A 26,605-nucleotide genomic window follows, 5' to 3' on the forward strand; every position below is an offset into this window, starting at 1 on the left:
ATATTGCAGCATACTGTGTACATGACTGCTTGAGTAAACTTGTAACTGTTGAAATCAGAGAACGATCAGATTAATAGAATGCCTGTAAACACAAAATCATAGAGAGCTCAGCTGGAGTTTAAGTTGTTTTTTTGTGACTGCCTTATACAGATTGCTTTTCTAAGCTGATGAAAAGTAATACAGTATGTTCATGTGGTTCCAGGTTTTGCAGAAGCCTACAGCAGAGCACAGACAGCAGCTGGCTGTGCTGTCAAAGAAAGTAGCCAGCTCAGTCACAGAGCTTATCCAGACTGCTGAAGCTATGAAAGGTGAGGAAACAAAACTGCACACGTACATGTATGCGTCCACATACATGATCTGTTCTTATGCTGCATTTGAGGCAAAGTTACAACTTGTAATTCCCCACCTCCAACCAGTGAAAGCCACTGAAATCTCCCCCTCGACTTGAAATTTCAACTCGTCAATTTCTCAACTGCCAGTTCCTTCCCTGTTTACAGAGTGACGTCAGATCAACATGACCACGCACACTGTGAACCGTGTAAAGTCCCCCTTTAAATTAGTTTATAGCAATACTGGCTTTAAAACAATTAATACACAGACACAGTACTTGGTTAAATCTATTACATTGACAATATTAATCACTGATTTGAAAAGGTAATCATCAACAACAGAGTCATCGCTAACATTAGTCTGGGGCACAGTGGCTTAGTAGTTAGCACATTTGTCTCGCACCTCCAGGGTTGGGATCTGCCCTGTGTGTGCGGAGTTGCCATGTTCTCCCCGTGCTTCAGGGGTTTCCTCTGGCTGCTCAGATTTCCTCCCCCAGTTCAAAGACATGTGTTGTAGGTTGATTGGCATTTCTAAATAGTCTGTAGTGTGTATGCGATTGCCTCGTGCTCTGAGTTCCCTGGGATAGGCTCAAGGCTCCCCGCGATCCTGTGTAGGATAAGCGGTACAGAAAATGGATGCATGGACGGACTAGCGTTAGCTAGCTAGCTTGCTGTTAACGCTAGATGCCATTGTCCGCGGTTGTTGCTGTGCTGCAATTTCGGTCCAAACTGTACATGAATGGTTGAAGCTCAGTAAAGTAGGTCAGGACCAATCATCACTCAGACCTGTAACTGTAAAAGGGAGCATAAATTAGCTTTTTATGAGCTTTACATATTCTGACAGAGCAAACAAAAGACATGCCTTCATTGAGATGTCCATGTTTTTTGTTTTTTTTCCCCACTTCTCACATCAAATGTGCCGAGGTGGGAACAAAGTTTATTACAACTCACAAATTACCACTAACAAGGCACCACAATCGCAGAATTATAGTGCATGGTAGTTTGATAATGTACTACATGCACCATAAATCACAAATGGGTAATGTTTGAACTTGTTCCTTATCTAATAAAATGAATTCCCTTTACTGTTATAAAAACAAAAAGAAAAACTGGTTTCAGCAATAGGCAGGTGTTTGTTGACAGATTCTCTATCAGACAGGCTATAAGAACAGAACCTGCAGGCTATTGGTTAAATGTGTGTATTGTGGAGCTCAGGCTCAGGTCCAGTCAGTATAGCCATATCAGTGTTAGCAGTAATAGGCAGTATATTGGGATGAATTGTTTCTCTGTGGGGTTAATAAAGCCATTGGCCCACTGGGCCTCCCAGCTTCACTCCTTTAATACTACTGTTTTCATTTCCTCTGCTGCAGATGGAGGTAAGTATGAGACAGCATGAGTGTTGAAGTGCACGTGCGCACACACACACACACACACAGGGAGGCACAATATGGGAGGGGGGTAGAGTTCTCCAGGGTTTGGTATAATCCCAAAAACCATCTGTCTGCCTACACGAGCTGTTAAAAATTTAGTATTATATAGGCACTTAAAAAGTCAGTAAAGAATGAGGATAATCCATCAAAAACGCATTTTCCACGAGCTGCACTTACACAGTGCAGTGGTGATTAAAGCAAGGATCCATAGTTTTCTATATATTCTTCCTGTAAAGAGTCCTGTCTTTTCTGTTTCATATTATGTATGTGGTTTATTTGGTTTTGTCTTTTATTCTACATAGTGCTTTCATGCATTTGATTTTATTTCTTCTCCTTTTTATGTGTTCCACTTTTTATGGATTTGACCTCATTGTTCAGCATGTTCTACAGCTTCTGGTGTTCTGAAGTATGATTTTATAAATAAAATTTGTCTCGACTTACCCATGACCCTGTGTCCCCAGGCTCAGAGTGGGTGGACCCTGAGGACCCTACAGTAATTGCTGAGACTGAGCTTCTGGGGGCTGCCGCTTCCATTGAGGCTGCAGCTAAAAAACTGGAGCAGCTTAAGCCCAGACTCAAGCCAAAGGTAGCCACTCATCCCTCTCTGTACACTCTCTGTCTGTCTGTGCTGTATTCAGAAACACTCTTCCTCAACAACTCTGTCCACCAGCATACCTGCGTCAAATCACTTCCACCTGGCATTAGGGTGCTGGAATGTGCTGTTGGCTGGTATGAGGCTTTGCCGCTCTGAAAGAATGTTGGATGTTTTACATAAAGTATTGCAGGCTTAGAGGCAGATGCTTTAGTTCTTTCTTTAGGATTTCTTTGTTTGATATTGTGAGGAGGGGTTTTTGTTGAGATAAACTTAAGGTCAGACCTGTTTGAAGCTCAGGAAATGAAAGGAAAGGTCAACGCTTTCTAACAAATTTTTTTTTTCTAGAAGCATTTTTATTATTGGATCCATCTGCAGGAAACTATATCTGTCAATGCTTTTCACTTCACAATTGTGACTCACTAAACTGATTTTTACCATTTTCAGCCCATTTATCAGAGCTTTATCACCACAGTGTAAAAAAAAAAATCAATCCAACCTACTGCCAAAGGAAATATATACGTGTATAATTTCAACAAGTTCCTTATTTATTTGGCATAATTTATTAACATAATATAATCAGAACCAATGCAGAAAATATCATATATGGAAAACTGTAAAGCTGTGAAGTGACTAAGCGAGCTGTTGACATAAATCAGGTTGAGACATTCTCCATATTGTGGCTTATTTATCTTCTTTGAACTAAAACCCAACAATATCCAGCTCAGACAGTCAGTTTTCATATAATACACTTCACATCTATTGTGCAATACCATTTATCCAAGTATGTTGACAGATAAATTATAGACCAAAATGTTATTGATCATGAAACATAAATGGGTGTGGCTATCCCCCCCCCATTTCAGTTCTAACAAATCATAGAGGAATTTATTCAAATATGCTGTAACTAGCCTGTGACCAGTGGGACTATTTGCAGACATAGTAGCTGTTTCTCTCTTATCCAGTTTAATTGCATCAGTTGTTATGTTAGCTTGGCTGCTGTACTTGTCATCATACAGTTCTGCATCGTCAACTCCTGAATCCGGACTTGTATAAGTAGCTCAGTGGGATCTGTGTATTTATAACTGAAGGTTTAGCTGTATAGTTGTGTTGAACTTCTTTGGCTATCAGAATAGCATCAATGCAACAAGGCTTAGGGGACTGGGCAGGCCACTGAAATAATGAAATCCTGTTTCTGGAATCTTTCAGTGATGATCCATTTCCCGTGACATGGTGCATTATCATGCTGAAAATGTCCATCCGAGTTTGGATAAACTGTAACCGTGAAGAAATGACCTTGGTCAGAAGTGTTTGTCAGATGCTCTGTGCTGTTCATACTTTGTTTGCTGGGTGTCAAGAGTTCTAATGTGTGTCAGGAAATATTACAAATATTTCTCCACAAACAACACTCTTCATCTCTATTAAGAGGTTAGAAATAATTTATGACCCCTGCAAACTGATCCTAAAATAAGCTAGTGTGTTTGATTGATTTATGCTATGCAACAGTGATAGAAAATCTGTAGTAGAAAACATTTCCTAATTTATAGGGACATAATTTAAATATGAATGCATTATTTGGATCAAACAGATATTGTGTTCTAAATGGCTACAAGTGCAGATACAAATAGGAGGTGCACTATTGGTTTTTAATGTTGGGTTTTGTTTTTTTAGGGGTTTTTTAGGAAGCTTGTCAGAAAGGTTCACAGGGCACCTGGTTGAAATGGGCTCCTGGACCAAAAAATAAATTAAAAAATCAGATGTAAAGCTCAAATAAAGGCAGTGTTCATCATCAGTAACCTCTGCCGGTCCTTGCAAACTGCCTGGTTCAGGCCGTGGTGGTTTAAATTAATTAAGTTAAATAATACCCCCATCAGCAGGATGGTTCAGTGTTTTCCAGTGTATCCATTAGCATGGTGGTAGGCTTTATGTTTAATTACAATAAATACATACATACATACTTACATACTTACATACATACATACTTACATCCTTACGTACATACATACATACATACATACATACATACATACATTACATAAACCTGCTTTTGTTCACACCTATTTTGGGTTTAAATCCAAGTACAGATGCAGATCATATCTGGAGCACTACACAGATACAGATAGTGGCATTGTGTTATATCCCTACTATATGTCAAAAGAATATTAGTTGACACTCAGAGCATACCACAACATGTCCTCTACTAAATCTACTTAGGCCAGGAGCTGTAGTCAGTTGGGTTGGTATTTGAAGTCAACAGTATGCTAGATGAGGTGCAAATGCCATGGCGTGCAATTGGGAGTTTTATTGCACTGGTGAGATTCCATGGAAAGAGACACATCTGGTAGTTATCCAGCTGTGGATCTCCCTGACCTGCACATAATCTTTTCATGGAACGTTTGCCATGTTCATTGTTCATTGGTATCATGCATGCCTCTACACATGTCCCCAACGTTTTTGTTTCCTTTATTTTTAGTTTGAAGTGTGTGTAATTATCAGATGCTGTGCAGGGAAGACAAGGCTAACACTGTTGGTGTGTGACAACTGTTTCTCTGTGTCTGTTTACCATCTTCTCTTCTTTCATGTCAAGAAACTTCATGTCTCTTCCAGCATCTTTACAGCATCTGTTCTGTACCCACCTTTCCTTCTCCTTACTCCTCCCTATCTTCTCCCCTTGTCTTATGTCTTCTACTCTTCTCATCACTCCCCGCCCCCTTGTTCCTTTGTTCAGTCCTTATTGCTTATATTCAAGTCTCCCCTTCTCTCCTGCCCTGCTCTCTTCTCCTCCATGCTCTAGAGGTCAGCTAGACCTGGAAGCCTTCACTGCAGGGCTCTGTCTGATATGTTTGATATATTAGGTTGTTATTCAGTCCAACTATATATCAAACATATTCCTACAGTGTCCCGCCCTGTCTCCAGACTCGTGTGCTGTATGTGCTGTGAGTGAGAGCCTGTATGCCCACTATTGTGGCATGCTTGCTGGTTCACAGTCCGTTATCACTCAAAAACCATTTGCAAAAGGTGTTCTATGAAGGGTTTGGCTGCATGGAGCAATTTGGGACTGAAACATGATGTAATTGCTCCTCAGCGCCACTAGGTGTCACCCTTAAAGAGATGCAGGAGAAATTTAGGATTAGAATAAATGACCCCGAGGACTGTTCTACAGTACCCGGCTTCCTTGAGGGGTTTTTTTTTTTTTTTTTGGTAATGAAGGTGTATCTTTGTCCCTTTAGTTGTATGCATAGATTGTATGCATCTTACAACACCTGAGCTGTACATGAAGTAAATAGAGTTACCTATTTACACCTGAGCTATTTTTATTTATTTTTGATATGCTGATGTAATCACCACATCATTCTCTTTGCAGCAGGCAGATGAGTCACTAGACTTTGAGGAGCAGATCTTGGAAGCAGCAAAGTCCATCGCAGCAGCGACCAGCGCTCTGGTGAAGTCAGCATCTGCTGCTCAAAGAGAGCTCGTAGCCCAGGGCAAGGTAAGATTATGTTTCATGCATGTTGAATGGCCAGTGGTTTTGTGATTATTTGCCTAGTCAAATTCCTGTGTTCTCCATATATTGTCTGTATGATGGTTTAAGTCACTATATTTGGTTCTCTAGGTGGGCTCTGTCCCAGCCAATGCTGTGGATGATGGCCAGTGGTCTCAGGGTCTCATATCAGCAGTGAGTAAAGATTTTATTTTATTTTTTATATATTTATTTATTTATTTATTTATTTATTTATTTATTTATTTATTTATTTATTTATTAAATGAGTTTTGCCTGTTTATTAAAGCTCTTCCTGTACTTTATTCCCAGTGCAGTTAGCTGTCTGATCATAATTTTATGCTTTTAAAAGCCAGTGATGCTTTGTGTTGGTCATTGTTGGCCATCAAGTTTATTAGCTTCCCTTTGATCTATTCATTAATTCACTCACTACATGCATGATTATCCTATTTCGTGACCTAAGGTCACGATCCCAATTAAAGTCACCCAGTGCTTGTTCTGAAGACCATACACTTATTTTTATAATAGAAGTTACACAAAAAAGTAATTAAGAAATCCAGTTTCTAAAAATATGCAAATTGGAAATACCCTCAATCTTACCTGTTCGTACCCTATTCCCTTGATAAACACCAGGTGTAACGCCAGAAGACGAGCAATATTTTGCACAGCCACAGAGTCCCAGTCTGTAATGATACCAGCAGTAACTCAGATATTGCAGTGAGATTTTTAGCTCCTGATGAAAACTGACAAATCTTCTGCAGTGATGCTTTTCCTCACAGTTTAGGCAGAATAGTGTGTGATGCAGTACTTCAAATCTTTCGTCATGCAAAGCTCATGGAGGAACTGATGTTTTTCTGACTTTCTGTGCCACTCAGGCCCGTATGGTAGCAGCCGCGACCAGTAGCTTGTGTGAAGCAGCCAATGCCTCAGTGCAGGGTCACGCCAGTGAGGAGAAGCTCATCTCGTCTGCTAAACAAGTAGCAGCATCCACTGCCCAGCTTCTAGTGGCCTGCAAAGTGAAAGCTGACCATGACTCGGAGGCCATGAGGAGACTACAGGTCTAACATGCTTTTCAAACGATGGATGCATTTTAAGAGTGTCTTTGTTCATAGACATTGTGATATTTCACAACGTCTTGTTTAATGATTATTTGCCCTTTTGCAATAGCCTGATCTTAACATTCGCAGGCTGCCGGGAATGCAGTGAAGAGAGCGTCAGATAATCTAGTGAAGGCAGCTCAGAAAGCTGCCTTTGACAAGGCAGAGGACGATAGCGTGGTGGTCAAGACTAAATTTGTTGGTGGAATTGCCCAGGTGAGACCTATTCACACTTGATATGATGTCAGAAAAGTGCAAAGTAGTCCTTCAGGCCAAACCTAATGGTTATTTTCTCGGTAATCAGCATTCTATTAGCAATAGTGGTGATGACTTTGTGAATTTTCTTCTAAATGAACAAAAAGTGACACACCTAAAAAAAAAAATAATAATAATTTTTTTTTTTAATTATTTTGGGCAGTATTTGTCGGCATGTTTGCTTGTAGACTTCAATTTTAGTATCAATTGAATCAATAATGGAGGTCAGATCCATTCATCCATCCATCCATCCATCCATCCATTTTCCAACATCGCTTATCCTACACAGGGTCACGGGGGAGCCTGGAGCCTATCCCAGGGAACTCGGGGCACAAGGCGGGGGACACCCTGGACAGGGTGCCAACCCATCGTAGGGAACAATCTCAGACACACTTGCTCACATTAACACACTACAAACAATTTGGAACGGCCTACAACTCATGTCTTTGGACTGGGGGAGGAAACCGGAGTATCCGGAGGAAATCCCCGAAGCACGGGGAGAACATGCAAACCCTGTATACAGGGTGGAGAAGGGAATCAAACTCCTACCCAGGAGGTAATCACTAAGCCACCATGCCCTCTGGAGGTCAGATTATGTAAACCCAAAACCTGGCCATTTTTTCCCGATCAAAGCACTGTTGATCATTTTTGGTATTGAAAATGCCGCCACCAGTTGAAAGTTTAGAAAACCTTCTTTTTCTTTTTTTTTTTTCACTATTACTAATGATGATGAAATACCACATAGTTACGCATGTCAAAAATGCAGCTCAGCCTATCTGGCCTTCATGTTTTCTGTCCATACAATGGCATTTAAAAAATGATGATCATTGCCTCGAGCAGATGCACTGCTTTTGCTCGGTGAGACGGCTCACGCTGAAGGACAACTGAGCAGAATGTCTGTCAGCAGTTCATTTGATTATATAACAGTGGAATTGGAGAATATATGGTCATTCGTTAATTCATTACCTCCCTCACATAACACGTCAAATGCCAATGCAACTAATTCGGTAGTTCACTGTTCGCCATACAATTCAAGATTAAAGGCAAATGTTCACACACTACAGCCATTGTGTGAAGGGTTATGCAAAAAAAGTTCTAGAAGTTCTAATATTATACACATGTGATGTATAGTCTCATCATGTTCGGTGTCAGTAGACGTTAGTTTGATTCAAGTCTGCTAGGAATTTCAGTAATTTGAGTAAAATACAACTCATTTAATTTGGTGTTATTGGTTGGATCATTCTCTCTGTTGTTGTTGGCAATATTTGTACGTTTCTCATTGCTCTGGTCCCACACTGCGTTGGAAATAATCTGCAGTTTAAATCAGTGCTGCTTTAGCAAACATCCAGTACTCCCTCTCGCACCACTCACATTCCTGAGACTCGCTAGAGAGTCCGTAAACGTGTGTTTAAATCCGAGAGCTGAGTCAGAGAAGTGGATTTCCCACCCTCCCCCCCACATCCCAAATCCTTGGTCCCTCTTTTTTGTTCCTCTACAATAATTTGTCACATTTTTTTCTTCTGTGTGAAGGAATCCAGACAGTGCAGAGAACTAAACCACAAATGGCTTTGCAAATTCTGTACCAGAAAGAAATATTTCTCATTGTATTATCAGCACAAATGAGTGCTCATGCAAAAAAGCAGGAATTTAACACAAGATAAAGTTTTACTTATGTGTACCGTATATAACATGTATAGTTCAAACCGCATTTCTAATGGCTGCACAGCACGTACAGTGAGGTTCGGCACAAAGTCCCCCTCAGGCAGTGAGGAAGGAAGCAGACCACCGTAATACGAAGAGAAAATGGGTGCCATATGGTATGGCCCACACAACAAAAAATATTTGCAAAATTCGAATAAGGGGAAATGTGTAAAATTGTATAACGCATGCAAAAATGTACATGCTCCAGATTCAAGAATGTGCTGCAGTCTGTGCAGTTTATGTTCATGTTGGGTTTGGCTGGAATAAAATGCCCTGAAAGCACTTAACTCCGTGGGACTCCTAACAGTTCCTAGCCTACAAAAAACACTGCAGGGTTACAGCCAATTAAGATGCGTGCTGATTGGTTGATTGATGCTTGACTGGTTCCAGAAAGTAGCACACTGACTATCGCTTCTTGCTTGCAGATCATTGCAGCTCAGGAAGAGATGCTGAGGAAGGAGAGAGAGCTGGAGGAGGCGCGCAAGAAGTTAGCCCATATCCGTCAACAGCAGTATAAATTTCTGCCCACTGAACTACGAGAAGATCAGAGCTGAGCTCTCGCACACAAACACACACACACACACCCCAAATAATATTAAGTCTGATATTAACAGTGAGCTTATCTGCCATCGGTGTTGGATTGTTAGCCATGTTGGAGGCTCAGCTCGTAGATGGTGATGCATGATGATGTTTCGGGATGCCAGTAATCTAATTCCACTGATTGGCTCTTTTCCACACTCGAGGTTGGTGTTTTCGTTTGTGATTGGTTGCTCTCCTTACACAGGGCTATGTTTCTTGTTTTTCTGTCATCTCTTGCTACAGATCTTTTTTGTTTTTCTTTTTTAACTGTGATATGCACTTACCTGCTCTGTTTGTGTGTGTGTGTGTGTGTGTGTGTGCACAGACAGTCCAAGCAGTATGCCAGATCTATGACTTTATTATAATAATACCGTTGACCGTATCGTACTACCTTTCAGTAAATCATTCGTACGCTTTAAAAATAAACCAAGTCCCATGTATGCTTGATCTCTGTGGTGATATCAGGTGAAATGACCATGAGTTGTATGACCCTGTCCTTATAGTAGGATGTTCGTTTGCAAGCTTTCGGAGCATATGTAGGATACGTTTGCTTAAATCTTTTCACTGGTGTGATATTATTAAGCAGGAATATTTCTCTGAAGCCTTTGCTAAAGCACTACACAACTTAAAACATATCATGAAGGCTAAAACGAATCATTGTAGGATTGTGTTATTCAGCTAAAATTAGCTTTATTATAAGACTATGGTAAATGTACATCTGTGCTTTGTTTGTATTATTTATTGATAAGAGAGTCACAAAAGCTCTTCACCAAAAGCATTACAGTCACAGATCTGTTATATTACAGTATGTGGGACTGAAGCAGATAGCGTTACACCGTTTTAAGTGTTTTAAGCACTCATGAATACCTCAGACATGTTTAACACACTTCAGACATCTTTACGACTGCACTCCACGCCTGTCTCTTACACACAGCGAACTCTGCATCTGTCAGTTCCTTTTCAGACACACAACGCACACGTATATGTTCGGCACACACACAATCAGACTATTGAGACCTATATCTTGTGTGTTTAAAAATTGATTTGAGGGTGCACATGCATGAGTCAGTAAATACAGAGAAAAAAAAAGACGTTCCAGCACTTCAAGATTTCTAGGATGCACTGATATTGTTTGTATTCCAGTGTACTCTTCTTCTGCAAATAACACGTACGCTTCTCGTGGTAGACATTAGTGAGAAAATTAGTGGCGTCCATTCATATGGATATATAGTTATTCTCGTTTGATTGTTGTTTGCGTATTAAGGATTACACAACGTGGCACTTCAGAACACTACATATATTATATCAAACTGCAATATCTCACCTCTTAAATTTGGACTGCGATGTATATTAGTGCCTTATATTGTCTGCTCTGATACAAGTTGCCCTTTTAGGCTCATCAAAGACTCAAATCATAACTTCAACCACTGAAAGAGAAACCATAAAGATGAGTTTTTCGTCAGTGGAAAGGGGCAACTTGTAGCAGTAAGTATAAATGTGTAGTTTTGTCTGTTTTCTGAGCAGTATAAACAATGTACTTATAACAGCCACTGACTGTTGTTTGATTCTGCTCTGCCATATTCTACTGTTCCGATGTGGCCTGATGCTCTTGCCTTGGTAGATTGCTCAACTGCCAGCTGTAATTCACTCTAAGAACCGTTAGTATAACAGTATCACTGACTCCACATGCTTTACATTTCTAGTGAGTCAAGAATCAACACTGCATTCCATGCACATGTATCTATACTTTTTCAATTTGCGTTGCAAAGCCCCAATCAGGAACTGCTGATGCCACAGCGTGCTCCGAGTTTCCCAACAGAAAGCATATGTGAAACATATACATATTGCTGTGGTTTATTTGGTGTGGTCTCGTAACAGTTTTATTGCTGCAGTCCCTCTTGTCTTCGTTCTCAAAAGTTGCCTCCCGTTTCCTGATTGAGGCTTTAATGGAACTTGTTGCAATTATGTCTCAAATAAGAGTTTTCTCTCCAATAAACCACTATGTATGAAGGGTTTGTTTATATTTACTAATAAATGTCATGAAGATATTGCAATATGTGGTTTAAAATGTGGTGTCTTTTAATGGAGCGGAAGAGGAAAAAAAAGAAAGAAAAAGAAATAGCTCCTTCGATTAAACTAGAATTGTAGGGCCTTCTTTAACCAACTGAAATGGTAATAATAAAATGAAATAATTATGATGCTGTATGTAAAATATTTATCTGGTCACGAAAGTATTTTTTGTATTCACTGAAAATAAAGACTTTCATCAGACATTGTTTCTGCGAATTGTGCGTGTTTTGGATTCTGTGCCTGTTGCAGGTCCAGACTATTTTACTGTCATTATTTTCCACTGGAGGTAAAACAGTATTTGCTGTTTGGCATTAGGTTTCCTGCTGACTTGTCCAAGAGGTCAGCAGTAAGAATGTCCAAACTCATTTAGCCAAGCAATTCCAGATCGATTTAAACCCGACACTAAGTAAAACAGACTCTAGTGGTCTACTTTAAGCTCAATGACCACTAGACAGCTTGAATAATATTTGTGTAATCACAGAGATAAGGCTATACAGTAGATTCAAGTAGCTTTATTGGCATGGTAAAAGGCTTTACATTGCCAAAGCATTGGTAACATTAAATTACAGACATTTACACATGTTCACACGCAATTAAAAAAAAGGTTTGATAAAATAATAGCAATAAAAGAAGAAGAAAATGCACAATGTAGTGTCTGGTATTCTTCAGCACATTCTCTCCTGTAGGTGTCGCAGTAACACCTCTGTGAACTGTATCTCTCTCTCTGTCTCTCTCTCTCTCTCCCCCCTCTCCCTCCCTGCTTTGAGAACTAATGGAGAGCCAGATTTCTGTCTGAATGTCCAAATAAGGACATATGGCACTTTTGCTCTAGTACACAGTCTAGAGAATTTGAACTGTAACAGTACAATGCATTTGTCTTTGCCAAGAATGTTTTGTGTCATTTATACTGAAATGAATGACAGATTGATTTTTTTGGATCACACTGCTCTTCACAACCTGCTGTTTTGTAAATGTCAGGCAACAAAGGGAAGGATGTTTAGAGATACCAAGTTCTTTAGAGTCCTATCAGTCTAATCAGTTCCTCTGTCTCTGATGGAAACGAAAGCCATATGTACAACAAACTCTGCTGCACCCAGACTACTTGCCAAAATTAGCAGAATGTGTAAAGTGTTTATCTTTTACAAAAAAAATGTTTGTGTGTGGTCAGTGTATCTTGTTTTCATGACCCTCAATGCACAACTACAATGGTTTGCATAAGTATTCACACCCCTTGAAGTTTTCCACATTTTGTAGTCTTATGACCTGGAACTGAAATGGATGTAATTTTAATCAAGTCTTGAATCTACCCCAAACAATATTGAAGTAGGGGAGAGATCAGTTTAGTTTGCAAAATGATTTACAAATTTAAAAAAAAATTCATTTGAAACCCCTAAATTAGTTCTGGTGCAGCCAGTTGTCAGAAGTCATATCACTAGCGTCTTGGTTTCTTGGTTGCTTCTCTCACTAATCACCTTTTGATGGATGGCTTCCTCAAGGCAGAGTCATGGTTGTGCCAAATTCTTTTCATCTTTTAATAATAGATATAATTGTGCCCTCTGTGATGTTCAAAGTTTGGGACTTTGGCCTACCAGGAACAGGTGTACGTACACTGAGGTCACGTGACACTTTTACTGCGCACAGGTGACCTCCATTCAACGGATTATGTGACTTCTGATGGCAACTGGTTGAACCAGAACTAATTTAGGGGTTTCACAGCAACACTGGTGAATACTTATCACAACTTTTATGGTTTTGTTTATGAATAATTTTGTAAGCTACACAGATTTTACACTGTATTATTATGGGATATTTTGTGTAGATTCATGATGTATAATCTCAATTAAGTTAAATTCAGTTCCAGGTTGGAGCACTAATAAAAGTAGAACGGTTCAAGGAGGGTGAATACTTATGTGAGGCACTGTTTAGTCTAACTAATTACCCTTCTTTCATGACTGGAAAGTTAGTTATCTGCTTGCTTAATTTGTACATGTTCCTGGACTGCATTTTGAGGACAGAAAAAAAACAACTGTTCTGCTATGAGCTGTGTAGTAGCGAAATTTGAATGGAATTACATCTATTCAGTATTCTTAATGGTGGTGTTAAAAATTTTATAGTACAATACCACAGAACATGTGTTAAGGTGCATAAAATATAGAAGTAGTTTAATACAATAGGCTGTTGCTTAAACCTAATAACTTTTTGGATTCTCCTTATGTAGCACTTAAACACCTCTGGAGCCCTTTACAATAAAACTCCTATAACCTCAGAAGTCAGGCCAATATTTCATGAATTATTTCTCTGTAGTCTAATATATCTTACTCTTTCCAGCTCTCGAAGATCCATCTCCTATTTCAAACAGGAATTTAGAGCATTTTTCTTTAAATGAGCGTTTGGGTTGGGTACTGTGTTTAGCTTGCTCTAGTCTTACACCACAGGAATGAAGTTGGTACTGAGGAAAAGCTGAGTGGTCTCATAATGCAGCACAAGGATCTGAGATGAGTGGAAAAATAAAATGGCTAACTTGTCAAGATGTGGTATAATGTATGTACAGTCCAGTACTATAAGCATTTAAATTGAATATTTAATGTTGTCATGAGTTGCACTTATTAAAGATTGGATGGTAATACTAACTGTAAAAGATGAATAGGAAAAAAAACAAAACACACAAACATGGATCTATGACATGTATATCAAAGTGCATGCATGTGGGAAGGACCACACTAGAATGTGAATAGGTGTCCGCTTTGTCCTGTCTGCTTTGTTCTTATGAAAGCCAATCCAAGATTTGGCTAGAATAGGAAACATCTTAGCACAACATCATGCTTTTTCTCATCTAACTCCATCCAAGCCTCTGACTGCTGGAATAGGGGTTGTTTCATGTCTGCCGAAGAAACCTGAGAAATGAAAAAGATTTCAGAGAAGGATGAATGACTTTTATGCAAAGGAATTTCTGTGAGTGGTTACTGGGGTTTGTTCCCCCACATGTATATCAAATTTGAACATATATAATGTCATGGGGAAATGTACTTTGAAGCTATATAGTCATTTATGTACAAGCAATGCAAGTCATTCACTCATTTATCTTCAGTTTTATCTTGGTTAGGGTTGCGTTGAATCCAGGAGCCTGTCCTGGGAACACTGGGCATGAAGTGAGAATACACCCTGGAGGGAGCTGGCAGTCCATTGTGGAACACCATACGCAGACACATTCACACTGAAAGGCAATTTATCATAGCTACGCCATCTACCAGCATGAGTTTGGAAGGTGGGAGGAAACCAGAGCACCTGAAACAAGTAATCAGATACTGGGAGAACATGTGAAACTCCACACAGACTCTAACCTGAGCTTGGGATTGAACCAATGGCTCTGAAGCTCGGAGGCTGCACACGCTACACACTACACCACTGTCACACAGTGATATAAATGTATATTAAATGTACAACAGTGTTCCTTGTTCCATATACTAACCATTTTGTGCCTCTAACCAGCTAACATAAAAAAGACATATCTGTTAGTGTACCACACCAATTTTATACCAGAAAACGCAAGTTTAGTATCTTTTCTGAGTATGAACACACTTAAAACAGAAAAAAAGGTTTTTAGTTTGTTTCATTTAGCACCCTATATGTTCTTTGGTTGTGTTTTTTTTTCTAAGGAACCCCTTAAAAAGTTGATGTGGAACTATAACAGAGAGTTTTCTTTTAAGATTCCAAGGAAGCCCTTTACAAAGATAGAACCATTAAACATCCGAAGAAGTCTTGAAACTTTAGTGTGGGTAATATTTCACTACCACCACTGTTTATCTATAGTGCATTCTGAAGAATTTTGAAGCATAGATGTACTGTACTTGCTTGCCATACTTTTTCACCATAGCTGGTGAAACATCATTTCCAAATCAGTATGCTATATTTTCAGGGAAAAGCACTGAACTACTACCATTTACTGATTTCTGGTGTATTGTAACTTTTCTCAATTAGTAACCAATGGCGAAACATTTTGCTTACTTTATAATGCACATTCCTCTGCTTATTTAAAAATCTGGTATTCAAGATTTTCAACACCATCCTACTTTAAAGCTGATATCTAGCTTCAATTCATTTATACTTTAAATAGAGGCATGAATGAGCTCATTTGGAAAATGGATGCAGAGGATTGATGGTTTTTAAACACACTTGCTCTGCTCTGCTATGAGTGGGATGAGTCCAGAGTGTAAACTCAGAGGACAGTGTGAGCATTTGACGGGAGCGAGTGCAGGTCTGTGGTGTAGAGTACATGACTATTTTAGGCCTGGTCTCTGAGGGGTTACCCAGCATACAGCATATGAGCGTCATCTACCTAAACATGCACTCAGAGGATCAGAACATCAGGACTACTAGCAACTTTTTCATAACCTGGGTGGCTGCTTAGTGTCTATGTTCGTCCCTGAGAGGCTAGCATTTCCAAATACAGACTAGACTAGAATTCCACTTAAACTCTCCTAGTCTCTGTTTCTGTCTCTCTCTCTCTCTCTCTCTCTCTCTCTCTCTCTCTCTCTCTTTCTCTCTCTCACTCTCCCTAAAAACAATAAACACAGTTGGTCAAGTTCTCTCTCCCTTTCTATGTTCTTCAAATTTTTTTACTTTACTATTATCCACACTCACAGGCCAGTTGGGGCTAATGTGAATCTGTTCTTAGAGACCTGATATACAATAAGTAAAAACTTTTAACCATTGAATTTGGGCACTTTATGTAGCTGAATTAGCTGGTGCACTAACCACTAATACAATTGCAGTAATCTCCACTGACAGCTGATTGCTAAAATCGAATATATCAGTAACTGGACAATGAAAAAATTAGTGCTGTGTAAGGCAATATATGACAAGGTCTCGTTGTGTCTCTCTCATGTGTGCTTAGTCTATCTACTTTTAATTTCTCTTCTATAAAAGCATGATTGAAAAAATAATCCACCTCGTTTGCGTTCATTACACCCGTAATTGTACTGTGTACACGTGTGCTTTCTGAGTCACTGCTGATGCTATGTTAGAGCAAAGCAGGTTGAAAAATATTATCCCCAATTCCCACAAAATCTTGGGTGCATGTCATTCTGACACGCCCTTCACTGATAGGCTGCATGAATATACTGTCTGAGTTAGAAAGAAATGAACCCCAGCCTCTCTTCTTCATACCACTCTGTGTATTCTTCTTCAAACCATTGGTGATGCTGTTGCACTAGTTTCCAAAAAAAGTCCAAATTAATCTGCCTTAAGACATTTGTTAACAGCAAAAAAATCTGAGATGGATGCCAAAAATTAAACAATATATTGATATCATTTCACCTTTGGAAGATGATGATAATAATATCTTATTATTCTATGTGGGTTTACCAGTGATATGAAAAGAGTATGTACATAATGTGGTTGTGTCTCTTTTTCTACAGTTTGTATGACACCAGGCAGATGCCCCACAATCCCCTGTAATATGCTAGCTAAGTTAACTTCTTGGTTAGCTGATACATAACCCCCTGAGGGTCTATCCTCTTCTCTACAACACCAATGTCAGGACATCTAGCAGCGAACTCTTGGGCAGCTCTTTTTCTGAGCAATGTGAAGATGGATATGCTTGTACCGAGTCAGCACTAATGCTAAATTTATATTAGGCTGTTAAAAGCCCATTGCTAAATTTGGATACTGCTAAATACCTGAGGAGGAGGTAATGGCCAATGCCACTGCACAGCTGGGACATGCTGAAAAATGGCCGCCAACACACCCAGAGCTCCACTGTCTATTGTTTTTGCGCTGTGTGAGGTTCTATTCATGAAGCAAATTAGTGGTGGCTCTTTAGCACTTAATAACTGAACCAATCACAGTTAGTGAGTTAAAAAAACTACTCCTATATCAACACGCTTTTAATTCTAAAATGTCTCAAGCGATTTTTTTGTGTGGTTCTCTCTGGAGTACGGTTCCCCAGCTATGTGGGAACCAGAGAATAAGCCATTTCCATCTCATTCCTTCTGTCCAAAAGGAAACCTCTACGTCCTGGTGGTTTTCATCAAGCTAAAGAGGCCACATTTTTCATTTTCACTTCCAGAAAGCCTTGTAGTACAATTCTCTCTCTCTCTCTCTCTCTCTCTCTCTCTCTCTCTCTCTCTCGTTCTCTCGTTCTCTCTTGTACTTATAGCTGTGGTTTTCCCCACCCAGACTCTATAAAGGCTGAATAAACATGAGTGAACAAGGGCTTTGCTGAGACTCTGGAAATGTGTTAAGGAAATAGGGCTTTCTCATTTAGACGGCTGGCCCACATTTTTTAGGCGAGTTGAACAGACATAGAATAATTTCCCAGATACATGGCTAGCATTTGGTCCAAGGAAAAATCTGTCAACGAAAAAGATAAATGCCACGTTTACTGCACAGAATGCTATATATCTACTGAAGTATCAATCCAGGATAAGTCCAGCTTCTCAGTCGTTAATCATTTCTCTGTATTACAGATGCCATGTTCCCCTTCCCTTGTCTCCTCTAGATAACATGGAGGTGTTTATGGCATGCTGACTGATTCAGTTCACATATTTCATCAGATGTTTTTTTTTCATCACTCCCCAGTAAGTGATATGACTCGCTCAGAGCTGAAAGTTTTCTCTGGCAGCACAATTGCAGGAAAGTAGTAAAAACATATTTTAGTCCAAAGTGCGAAAAGCCATGAATGAGTAAAAGCTAGATAGATCAGTAGGCATTTAGGCATTTAAGTTTTCCTTAATATCAGACAAGTATTTGTCATGGTGTTCACGTGTGATGTAGAAAAATGTTAACTTTGTTTTTCTTCTAAAGAGAGATGACACAGACACATTCAACAGCTAGGCCTTTGCTCTGTACAAATGATCAGTCTGGAGTAACCCACCCCAATGCATTCCAGTGTGGTTTGAATGAATGGTGTGAGGTGCACACACATACACGCACACACTATCTCTGCCTCAGCCTCAGAACATCAGTTTACCATAAGGGAGGAATGCCAAAACACCCCTAACCCTCATACCTGCCTTCTCTCTGTCCTGCTTTGTATTTGTTCAGATGTTATGGCTGTTCTCCTGCCAGTCTCATGCTTGTTGTAAAAACATACATGCCCTTTCAATGACAGAAGTATGTAAACAGAAGCCGGTAAATTCACATGAACTGAATTTACCTGACTTTACCTGTCTGACTTTAAAAAATATGCCATACAGTATGAATGTCAGGTTTAGTATTGCTGCTCCAATATCAGTATTCTGACTTGCCTGTGCTGACCTTAGTCACAAGCACAAATCCTGAATCAGAACTCTCTCCTACCCATTTGTCCTCAGTTAGCTTTCATGACTTTACTCCAGTATGGATGAGTTGATTGTGACTTACGCATGGCAGTAATGAGGAGTTGCACATACCGTGCAGTTTTATAGTACAGTGAAATGGAAACAAACAGTGAAGGGGTTTTCGCCCAGCAGAGCAGCAGCTCGATGCTCTCTCACTCCATATATGGCAAGATTCGCCTTGTCTAACTGCGACAGAAAGTTTTAACCTTGTCACACTTCAGAGTGGAAGAATTGGGCAAATAGTGATAAATTCTTTCCCATGTAGTACACTACATACTCTGACACACATGCTAAATCAGCATGTTACATCAAGTGTTTCAGAGGAGGGAAGAAATGAGTGAAATTTGAAGATCTGTTTCTCCATCAGCTTAAAGTGGTCTATACAGGAGCACTGCTGTCTCAGAGTGTGAGTTACCGTGTAAACACTACAATTTACACACTGCTTGCTTATACCTTCTAAAATAACTTGCAATCAGCTACAGCAGTTGGTGTGGTGCACCACAGCACCCCAAAGTACAGCATAATAACAAGCTCTCCAAACAACTCCTCTATCTCTTTCATATTGTAGTGAGATTTTCACTGGAGCAGTTTAAAACATCCCGTATCTATGGCGTCCTGAAGAAGGCCCATCAGTGCAAAGAGCCCAGATGCTGTAAAGGAATCTCTTATCTGAACAATGGAGTACAAAACTAGGTGCCAGTAAGTGCACTTACTGTGTGTCTCCACCCACCCCTCTCTTTGCTGCCTCTTGCCTTGGAATGAAAGTTTAAAGAAATATTATAATACATTTTATATTATTATAATAAAAAGCTTAATCATTTTAAGCTATGGCTATATTTTTTTTCTTCTTCAAACCATTGGTGATGCTGTTGCACTAGTTTCCAAAAGAGTCCAAATTAATCTGCCTTAAGACATTTGTTAACAGCAAAAAAATCTGAGATGGATGCCAAAAATTAAACAATATATTGATATCATTTCACCTTTGGAAGATGATGATAATAATATCTTATTATTCTATGTGGGTTTACAAGTGATATGAAAAGAGTATGTACATAATGTGGTTGTGTCTCTTTTTCTACACTTTGTATGACACCAGGCAGATGCCCCACAATCCCCTGTAATATTCTAGCTAAGTTAACTTCTTGGTTAGCTGATACATAACCCCCTGAGTGTCTATCCTCTTCTCCACAACACCAATCTCAGGACATCTAACTCTTGGGCAGCTCTTTTTCTGAGCAATGTGAAGATGGATACACTTGTACACACTTGTACACTTGGATACACTCTGTTAGTCAGCACTAATGCTAAATTTATATTAGGCTGTTAAAAGCCCATTGCTAAATTTGGATACTGCTAAAAACCTGAGGAGAAGGTAATGGCCAATGCCACTGCACAGCTGGGACATGCTGAAAAATGGCCGCCAACACACCCAGGGCTCCACTGTCTATTGTTTTTCCGCTGTGTGAGGTTCTATTCATGAAGCAAATTAGTGGTGGCTCTTTAGCACTTAATAACTGAACCAATCACAGTTAGTGAGTTAAAAAAAAACTACTCCTATATCAACACACTTTTAATTCTAAAATGTCTCAAGCGATTTTTTTGTGTGGTTCTCTCTGGAGTACGGTTCCCCATAATAAATTTGATTATTCCCCATAATAAATTTGTTCCCCATAATTATTCCCCATTTGTTCCCCATAATTATTCCCCATAATAAATTATTATTCCCCATAATAAATTTGATATTATTATAATAAAAAGCTTAATCATTTTAAGCTATGGCTATATATTTTTTTTATTGTAGACAGTAGTTATGCACAATACAGTGTGATAGAAATGTGGTGTTTTTAGTTGCTTATATATCCTACACAGGGCTGCAAGGATCCTGGAGCCTATACCAGGAAACTCAAAGCATAAGGCAGGGACAACCTGGAATGGGGTTCCAACCCATTGCAGGGCACAATTGCACATTTAATATTTATTTAATACACTGATTGGAAATGCCTACAATGCATGTTTTTTCACTGGAGGAGGAAACCCCCGAAGCACAGGGAGATTTGAACCCCCAACTAGATTGTTTAGCTTTTTTTCCAATTATAAACTATTAAAACAAACAACTTAATGTTGCTTAATATTCTAAAACAATAACATAGAAACACAAATCTCCCACTTAATGACCATAGCTAACATAATATACAGCACAGAGTTTAACATTAAGCTTGTTACTAGTGTTGGGTCTGAGTTCGCCTTTGTCAAGTTTGAGTTGAGACCAAGTCCTTAACCAATCGAGTCACAGTTTGAGTCCAAAAGGGGCTGAGTTGGACTCAGTCCTTAATAGTCGAGTCTGAGTCGAGTCCGGCTGAGCCAGGAAGTAATTAAATTGAAAAAAGATTTTAAATTGCAATTGTAAACTCAACACTGAGCTGTTAAATTAATATTTTAAACTTCACAAATCAATGGCAACATAAATGTAACAAAAAATACCACTATTACATCTTACCATTGCCATTTAATATTTTTATTTCATGTCATCAGCACCTCAACTAGTTTCCTATGAAAAAATGATTTCAAAGAAAAAACTGATATAGAGGTATATGTAGAACTTTTATTATATTACAAGTTTTTGAAAATACAAATGAACCTGTTTTGTTATTGTATCACACTATATTGTGTCCTCGAGTTCCAGTTGACATTTCTTTTATTTTATCAGTGATTTGATGCCTCTCCCCCACAGTTATATAGGCTGAGAGAGAGAGTAAAGAGTAGAGTTACATTTAGCAGCATGTCATAACAACAAGCTTCATGCTTTATTACTGCTTTTAATCCGTCTATGTATGACAACAAACTCATTTCTGAACACAGCTCTGTTCTTGTTCTTCGACTTAAGGAAAACATTTGAAACCTAAGTTGAATGGTGGAACTACGGACCCTGGAGCTGTGAGGTGGCAACTTTACTTGTTGAGACGCTGTAATTTTGAAACATATTACATTTGCTTTTACAGCATTTGGCAGATGCTTTATCTAGAACTTAAGAACTTCTTTGTATCAAAAACATATCCCCACATTGGTACAAATTGGTCTAAACTGAGTCTAAAAATACAATCAAGCTAAAACCCTGGTAGAGAGGCGTTAGTAATCTGTACATTCTCACTATTTATCAACTTTCTGTATATATAACGTTATTTGCACTATTCATATTTGCACTATCTGAACAACCTCACTGTTTAACTATGTTCTGTACATATATCATCCAACTGTACATACGTTGATGTTCATACTGTACATACCTCTCACCTGCAATCCCTACTGTCTATATTTTAATATATTCACTGATACTGTATTTTTGTATCTCCACTGTACATATTACTTGTATTGCACTTATGCTGCAATACTTACTCCTGCACTTTCTGTATATATGTGTATATATATATATATATATATATATATATATATATATATATATATATATATGTATGCATGTATGTATATATATATATATATATATATATATATATATATATATATATATATATATATATATATATATATTCTTGCACTTCTGGTTAGATGCTAACTGCATTTCATTAGCTCTGTACTTGTACTCTGCTTAATGAGAATAAAGTTGAATCTAATCGAATCTAATCTAATCTAATAAAAAAAAATATTGGTACAGCAAAGGAGTGGGCCTTCAGTCTTTGTTTCGAAACTCAGCTGTTCAGGGGAGGACAGCCAGGCGAAGTTCATTCCACCACTTGGGTGTCAGAGCAGAGAAGAGTCTTGAGGCATTTAATGCAAATTAAATGGCCTAAAATTATATTTATTTAACACAACAAAGTCTCAGGACTTGTCAACTGAACTAAACTTACATTCTTCACTTTCTTATTTTTCTACTAGTTTCACTGTAGTTACTGAATAACTCATAATATATAGTGAATAATATGCTTTAAGATTAATAACTGGATAATGTGGTTTGAGAGTATACGAGGTTAGGAAACTGCCTGGGTCATGAAGATGAAGGTTACATCTGGTTCTTTACATATGGGTTTGAAGACTAGACCCAATTATGCTGATGCCTCCATCTTTTACCAAAAAAAAAAAAAAACCCCAAAAAAACACATACACATATCTGTGGCTGAATCAGATTACCCAATTTCCTCCCTCTTTCTCACTCAGCTGTATGCCAGTGGAACACAATAACACTGAGAGAAGAGATTTCAAGGCCACAGCTATTTCACCATAACTGCTGTAGGAAGTTATCTATTTGGAGTAGAAAAAGAACAAAACATTCACAAAAACCACTGCCTGCTGATGACTGCTCGTGACTCATTGGAATGGCTCGTTATTCCATGACCATTGATTGCATGACATTTTTCATTTTCCTCCCAGCTGAATGTGAATTTGGTCAGATATTGAACATTTGTGTGTTTGCCAGCTCAATCACTTCACTTCCCTACATTTTTCATGAGCAGAATATTGGCTTCAGTGAATATGAACCATTGACTGGAAAGAAAAGGAATGTAATGTGAGACATGATTTGTAATTTTAGTACCTCATCATAAATATGGCTAGAGTTTGGGTTAACAATGTTGGTGTCAGATGAGTACAAATGTGAAAATTCTTTGTTTGTTTTTTTCTGTGAGCTTTCCTGTGAAAAAAACATTCTTAGCGGGCTTATTCTTGAAAGAAGCTGCCTTTCACACTCATTTACTCACCAGCCTGCCAGGCATTTCCTTCTGGACGAATGCTAGTAGACCATTTCGATCACAGCTGATCTCTCATTCCAAACAGCTCACAGAGAAGGAATGCCAGGAAGCTTCTTAATGGGCAGTCATGGGCACTCACCAGCCTAAACATGTTGCCCTTTTATCCCTGGGCTTTTGAGAACATTAAGAGAAGATCAGCGGTGAACAACTGACATTTTCCAAGAGACCAACAGTGTGAATATAATGGTCACCACATGTTTACAGTTACAGAAGCAGCCTTATCTGATTCTGCATTGGAGAAAATGTGATATTCTGTGCTGAAATGAAAGTCTGCACTAGAGGAGGACATGTGCCATGATTTTAGTTTGAAAATATAGTTTAAAATCACTCAAATGGATGAGATTTAAAAAGAGATGTAAATATATAGGAGTTTCAAACACATAACTGACCATCTAAAGCAGGATACCCGAAGATATATATCCATCTCAATTTGCTGGATTCAATGATTATGCCCCATGTTTGTAGCTAACACCCCAAGAGTGAGCTCATACAGCTCCTTGCTATATAATGTATATTTCCACCCCAGGGTGGCATAGGCCTTCTCAGATGGTTGGACAGTAGACAAGAGCTTCTCAGAGTCATGCTCATTCAATCACTCAGTCAAGGAGAAAATGAGAAGGAGTTTTGGGGAGTTTGACCCAGCTCAGTTCTGTCCACAGGAAATGTGCTACTATGTACAACCCATCAGGGAGTTGGCATGTTTAAGTGTTGTTCTAAAGGCAGATTTCCGCACATGGAATTTGAGCAATGGCTTATGATCATTACTTATGAGGTAGGAAGAAAGTAATTGGGTTTAAGGAGGTGAGGGTTAAGTTAAGACTTTCTCTCATTTGTACTAAGAAAGACATTCCTCTTTTAAAATAAAGCCAGCGTCTGTGTCTTCTAAGTGACCTTGTTTCAAGTGGTCACGGCCTATAAGATCTTTGTATAGCTGTTGTCTCAGCTTATGGTTCTGTCTTGTAAGAAGTCAGAGTTGGTTGGATGTATGTGCAAAGACATTTATTGGGGGCCTATAAAGTATAGTCATTCTCCATGACCGGCTTCCATAATCAGAGACTGAAGACAGGAATGCAAAGATTGAAATCATAGAAAATGACACAGCTATGACTAAACAAGGAAAAGCATTGAACGGGGAAACAGTGCAAGGTTACACAATTAAGACTCTCAAGAAGATAAAAGAAAGAATAAGACAAGACCAAGAACAAAAAAGTTAACAATGATCAGGATGAATGGACAACTTAAATGTACATATCCTCATATCTTTTCCTTGTACTAACCCAAATTCAGTAATGTTCCTTAGTACGTTATAACATGCTCATCTCTGCACGCTTGCTCTTATTGCGTTTGTAGGAAATCTTATGAATCTTAGAGAACACTATGTTCTGTATATGTAATTATAAAGGAAACAGGAGATGGTTTAAACCCATTTGCTGTGTTGCATCCTAGTAGGAATGCATTTCCTCTTCTCATAGGAGGTTCCAACTAGACATTCCCAAGGGCCAAAAGTCTCATATAAACAACTTTTCAACACAGCTTAGCCTCCTTCTTTCTAGTCATGAAGGATTATGGTAAGTGCCCCAAATGAAGGGACCCTTACAAGATCAGCATACTGATCAACAATTTAGCACAAAAAAGCAGATATAAAAACTATTAAACTATGTACACACGGTTCTCACTCTGGAAATTCTAAAAAGTATTGAATTGTCATTTTCGGATCTCTGATTAGTTAAGTTTTAAGTTTGTCTGTTGTCTTTCAGACCCTCTGTGGTACATCTTAATAATTGTCTCCCTAATATGCATTACACATTTATATTTTACGAGTTATAAACTGACTTAACTTATATTGTAATACATTGTAAAAACATTACATTATGCACAGGATAATGTCGTTTTTTATTGCATTAATGCTTGAAGAATCTTTCAATTTTTCACCTAGATTATCACTAATTTATTGGTAGCTTGTGTTCCTACTGTAGTTCCTATCTGTAATGTCTGCACTTTAAGTGAAATAGAATCTAATGCCTGGGAAACATTGAATCAACATGCTGTAGTCAAGAAGTAATTCAAAAAGCAATGTATTTATCATACATTTATTTACGTTGATATTCCTGTGAATTGCATGTGAGGGTTTTAAAATCATTTTTAAAGCCTTTCATAGACTTTGTAGTGATATTTGAATCTTTTTTGCCAGTTGATTAGTGCTCTTTTTAAAATGCTGTGTCCTTACCAAGTCTATAATATTAATATAGGATTTCCTTCTGTTATATTGAGAAAAAAACATAGAAAACAATATATTGTAACACTTTCACAGCAAGTCAAAGAGTTCCATAAATTTTCAATCCTTCAAACCATATGTGCCTTTATACAAATAAAAATAAATAAATAAATAAATAAATAAATAAAGAATAGCAAAAAAGTGAAATCAGGTGTCTACTTTCACTGCTTTAGTATTTTTGCATGACTGCTCTGCTGCCCACTAGGATTACCCAAACAGTCTAATACCTGTCACTCACAATGACACATTGACCTTGCACACTAAGACAAAACAATCTGATATAGCTTTTAGAAAGAATTTACTTCACACACTGAACACTGAATGATGGAATGCAAACAAACCATTTCAAGGGAAAAACTAGACTTTGAGGGATTAGAAAGGTTGAATTCAGACTAGCAGATGTGCATGTGAACTATTTATATATTTTTTGTCATCTACCACCTATGAAACTGACCAAAGAAAAGTGAAATTCAGCAAAGAAATTGCCACTGATTATCATATGGAAACAGAATTCATACTTTGTACCAGACTAGTGTATTGCTCCTTTAAAATCTCTGAAAAATGTGTAGTTTAGACGAAGTTAGTCCTTCTTTAACTCACACACAAAACACATAATATACAATCCTACACCCAACCAAGTCTAAACTCAGTTAGGGGTTCGTTAAGTGTTCAAGGAAAAGGTGGGTCTTTAGTTGTATT

General features: G+C 38.4%; 1 protein-coding gene across 2 annotated transcripts in view; it reads left to right on the forward strand.

The window, feature by feature from the left end:
- Positions 1 to 11,758, forward strand: part of tln2b (talin 2b) — a 127,829-nt gene extending 116,071 nt beyond the window's left edge. For both annotated transcript variants that reach the window (XM_053642244.1, XM_053642245.1), the window contains exons 52-58: positions 203 to 308; positions 2,221 to 2,345; positions 5,716 to 5,841; positions 5,965 to 6,027; positions 6,726 to 6,908; positions 7,038 to 7,163; positions 9,329 to 11,758. In XM_053642244.1, the coding sequence (XP_053498219.1) occupies positions 203 to 308; positions 2,221 to 2,345; positions 5,716 to 5,841; positions 5,965 to 6,027; positions 6,726 to 6,908; positions 7,038 to 7,163; positions 9,329 to 9,457 (858 nt within the window). In that variant the 3' untranslated portion in view covers positions 9,458 to 11,758. The remainder of the gene's footprint in view (positions 1 to 202; positions 309 to 2,220; positions 2,346 to 5,715; positions 5,842 to 5,964; positions 6,028 to 6,725; positions 6,909 to 7,037; positions 7,164 to 9,328) is intronic.
- Positions 11,759 to 26,605: the final 14,847 nt, after the last annotated feature.

This window comes from Ictalurus furcatus, chromosome 14, assembly GCF_023375685.1.
Source record: "Ictalurus furcatus strain D&B chromosome 14, Billie_1.0, whole genome shotgun sequence".
Taxonomy (NCBI): domain Eukaryota; kingdom Metazoa; phylum Chordata; class Actinopteri; order Siluriformes; family Ictaluridae; genus Ictalurus; species Ictalurus furcatus.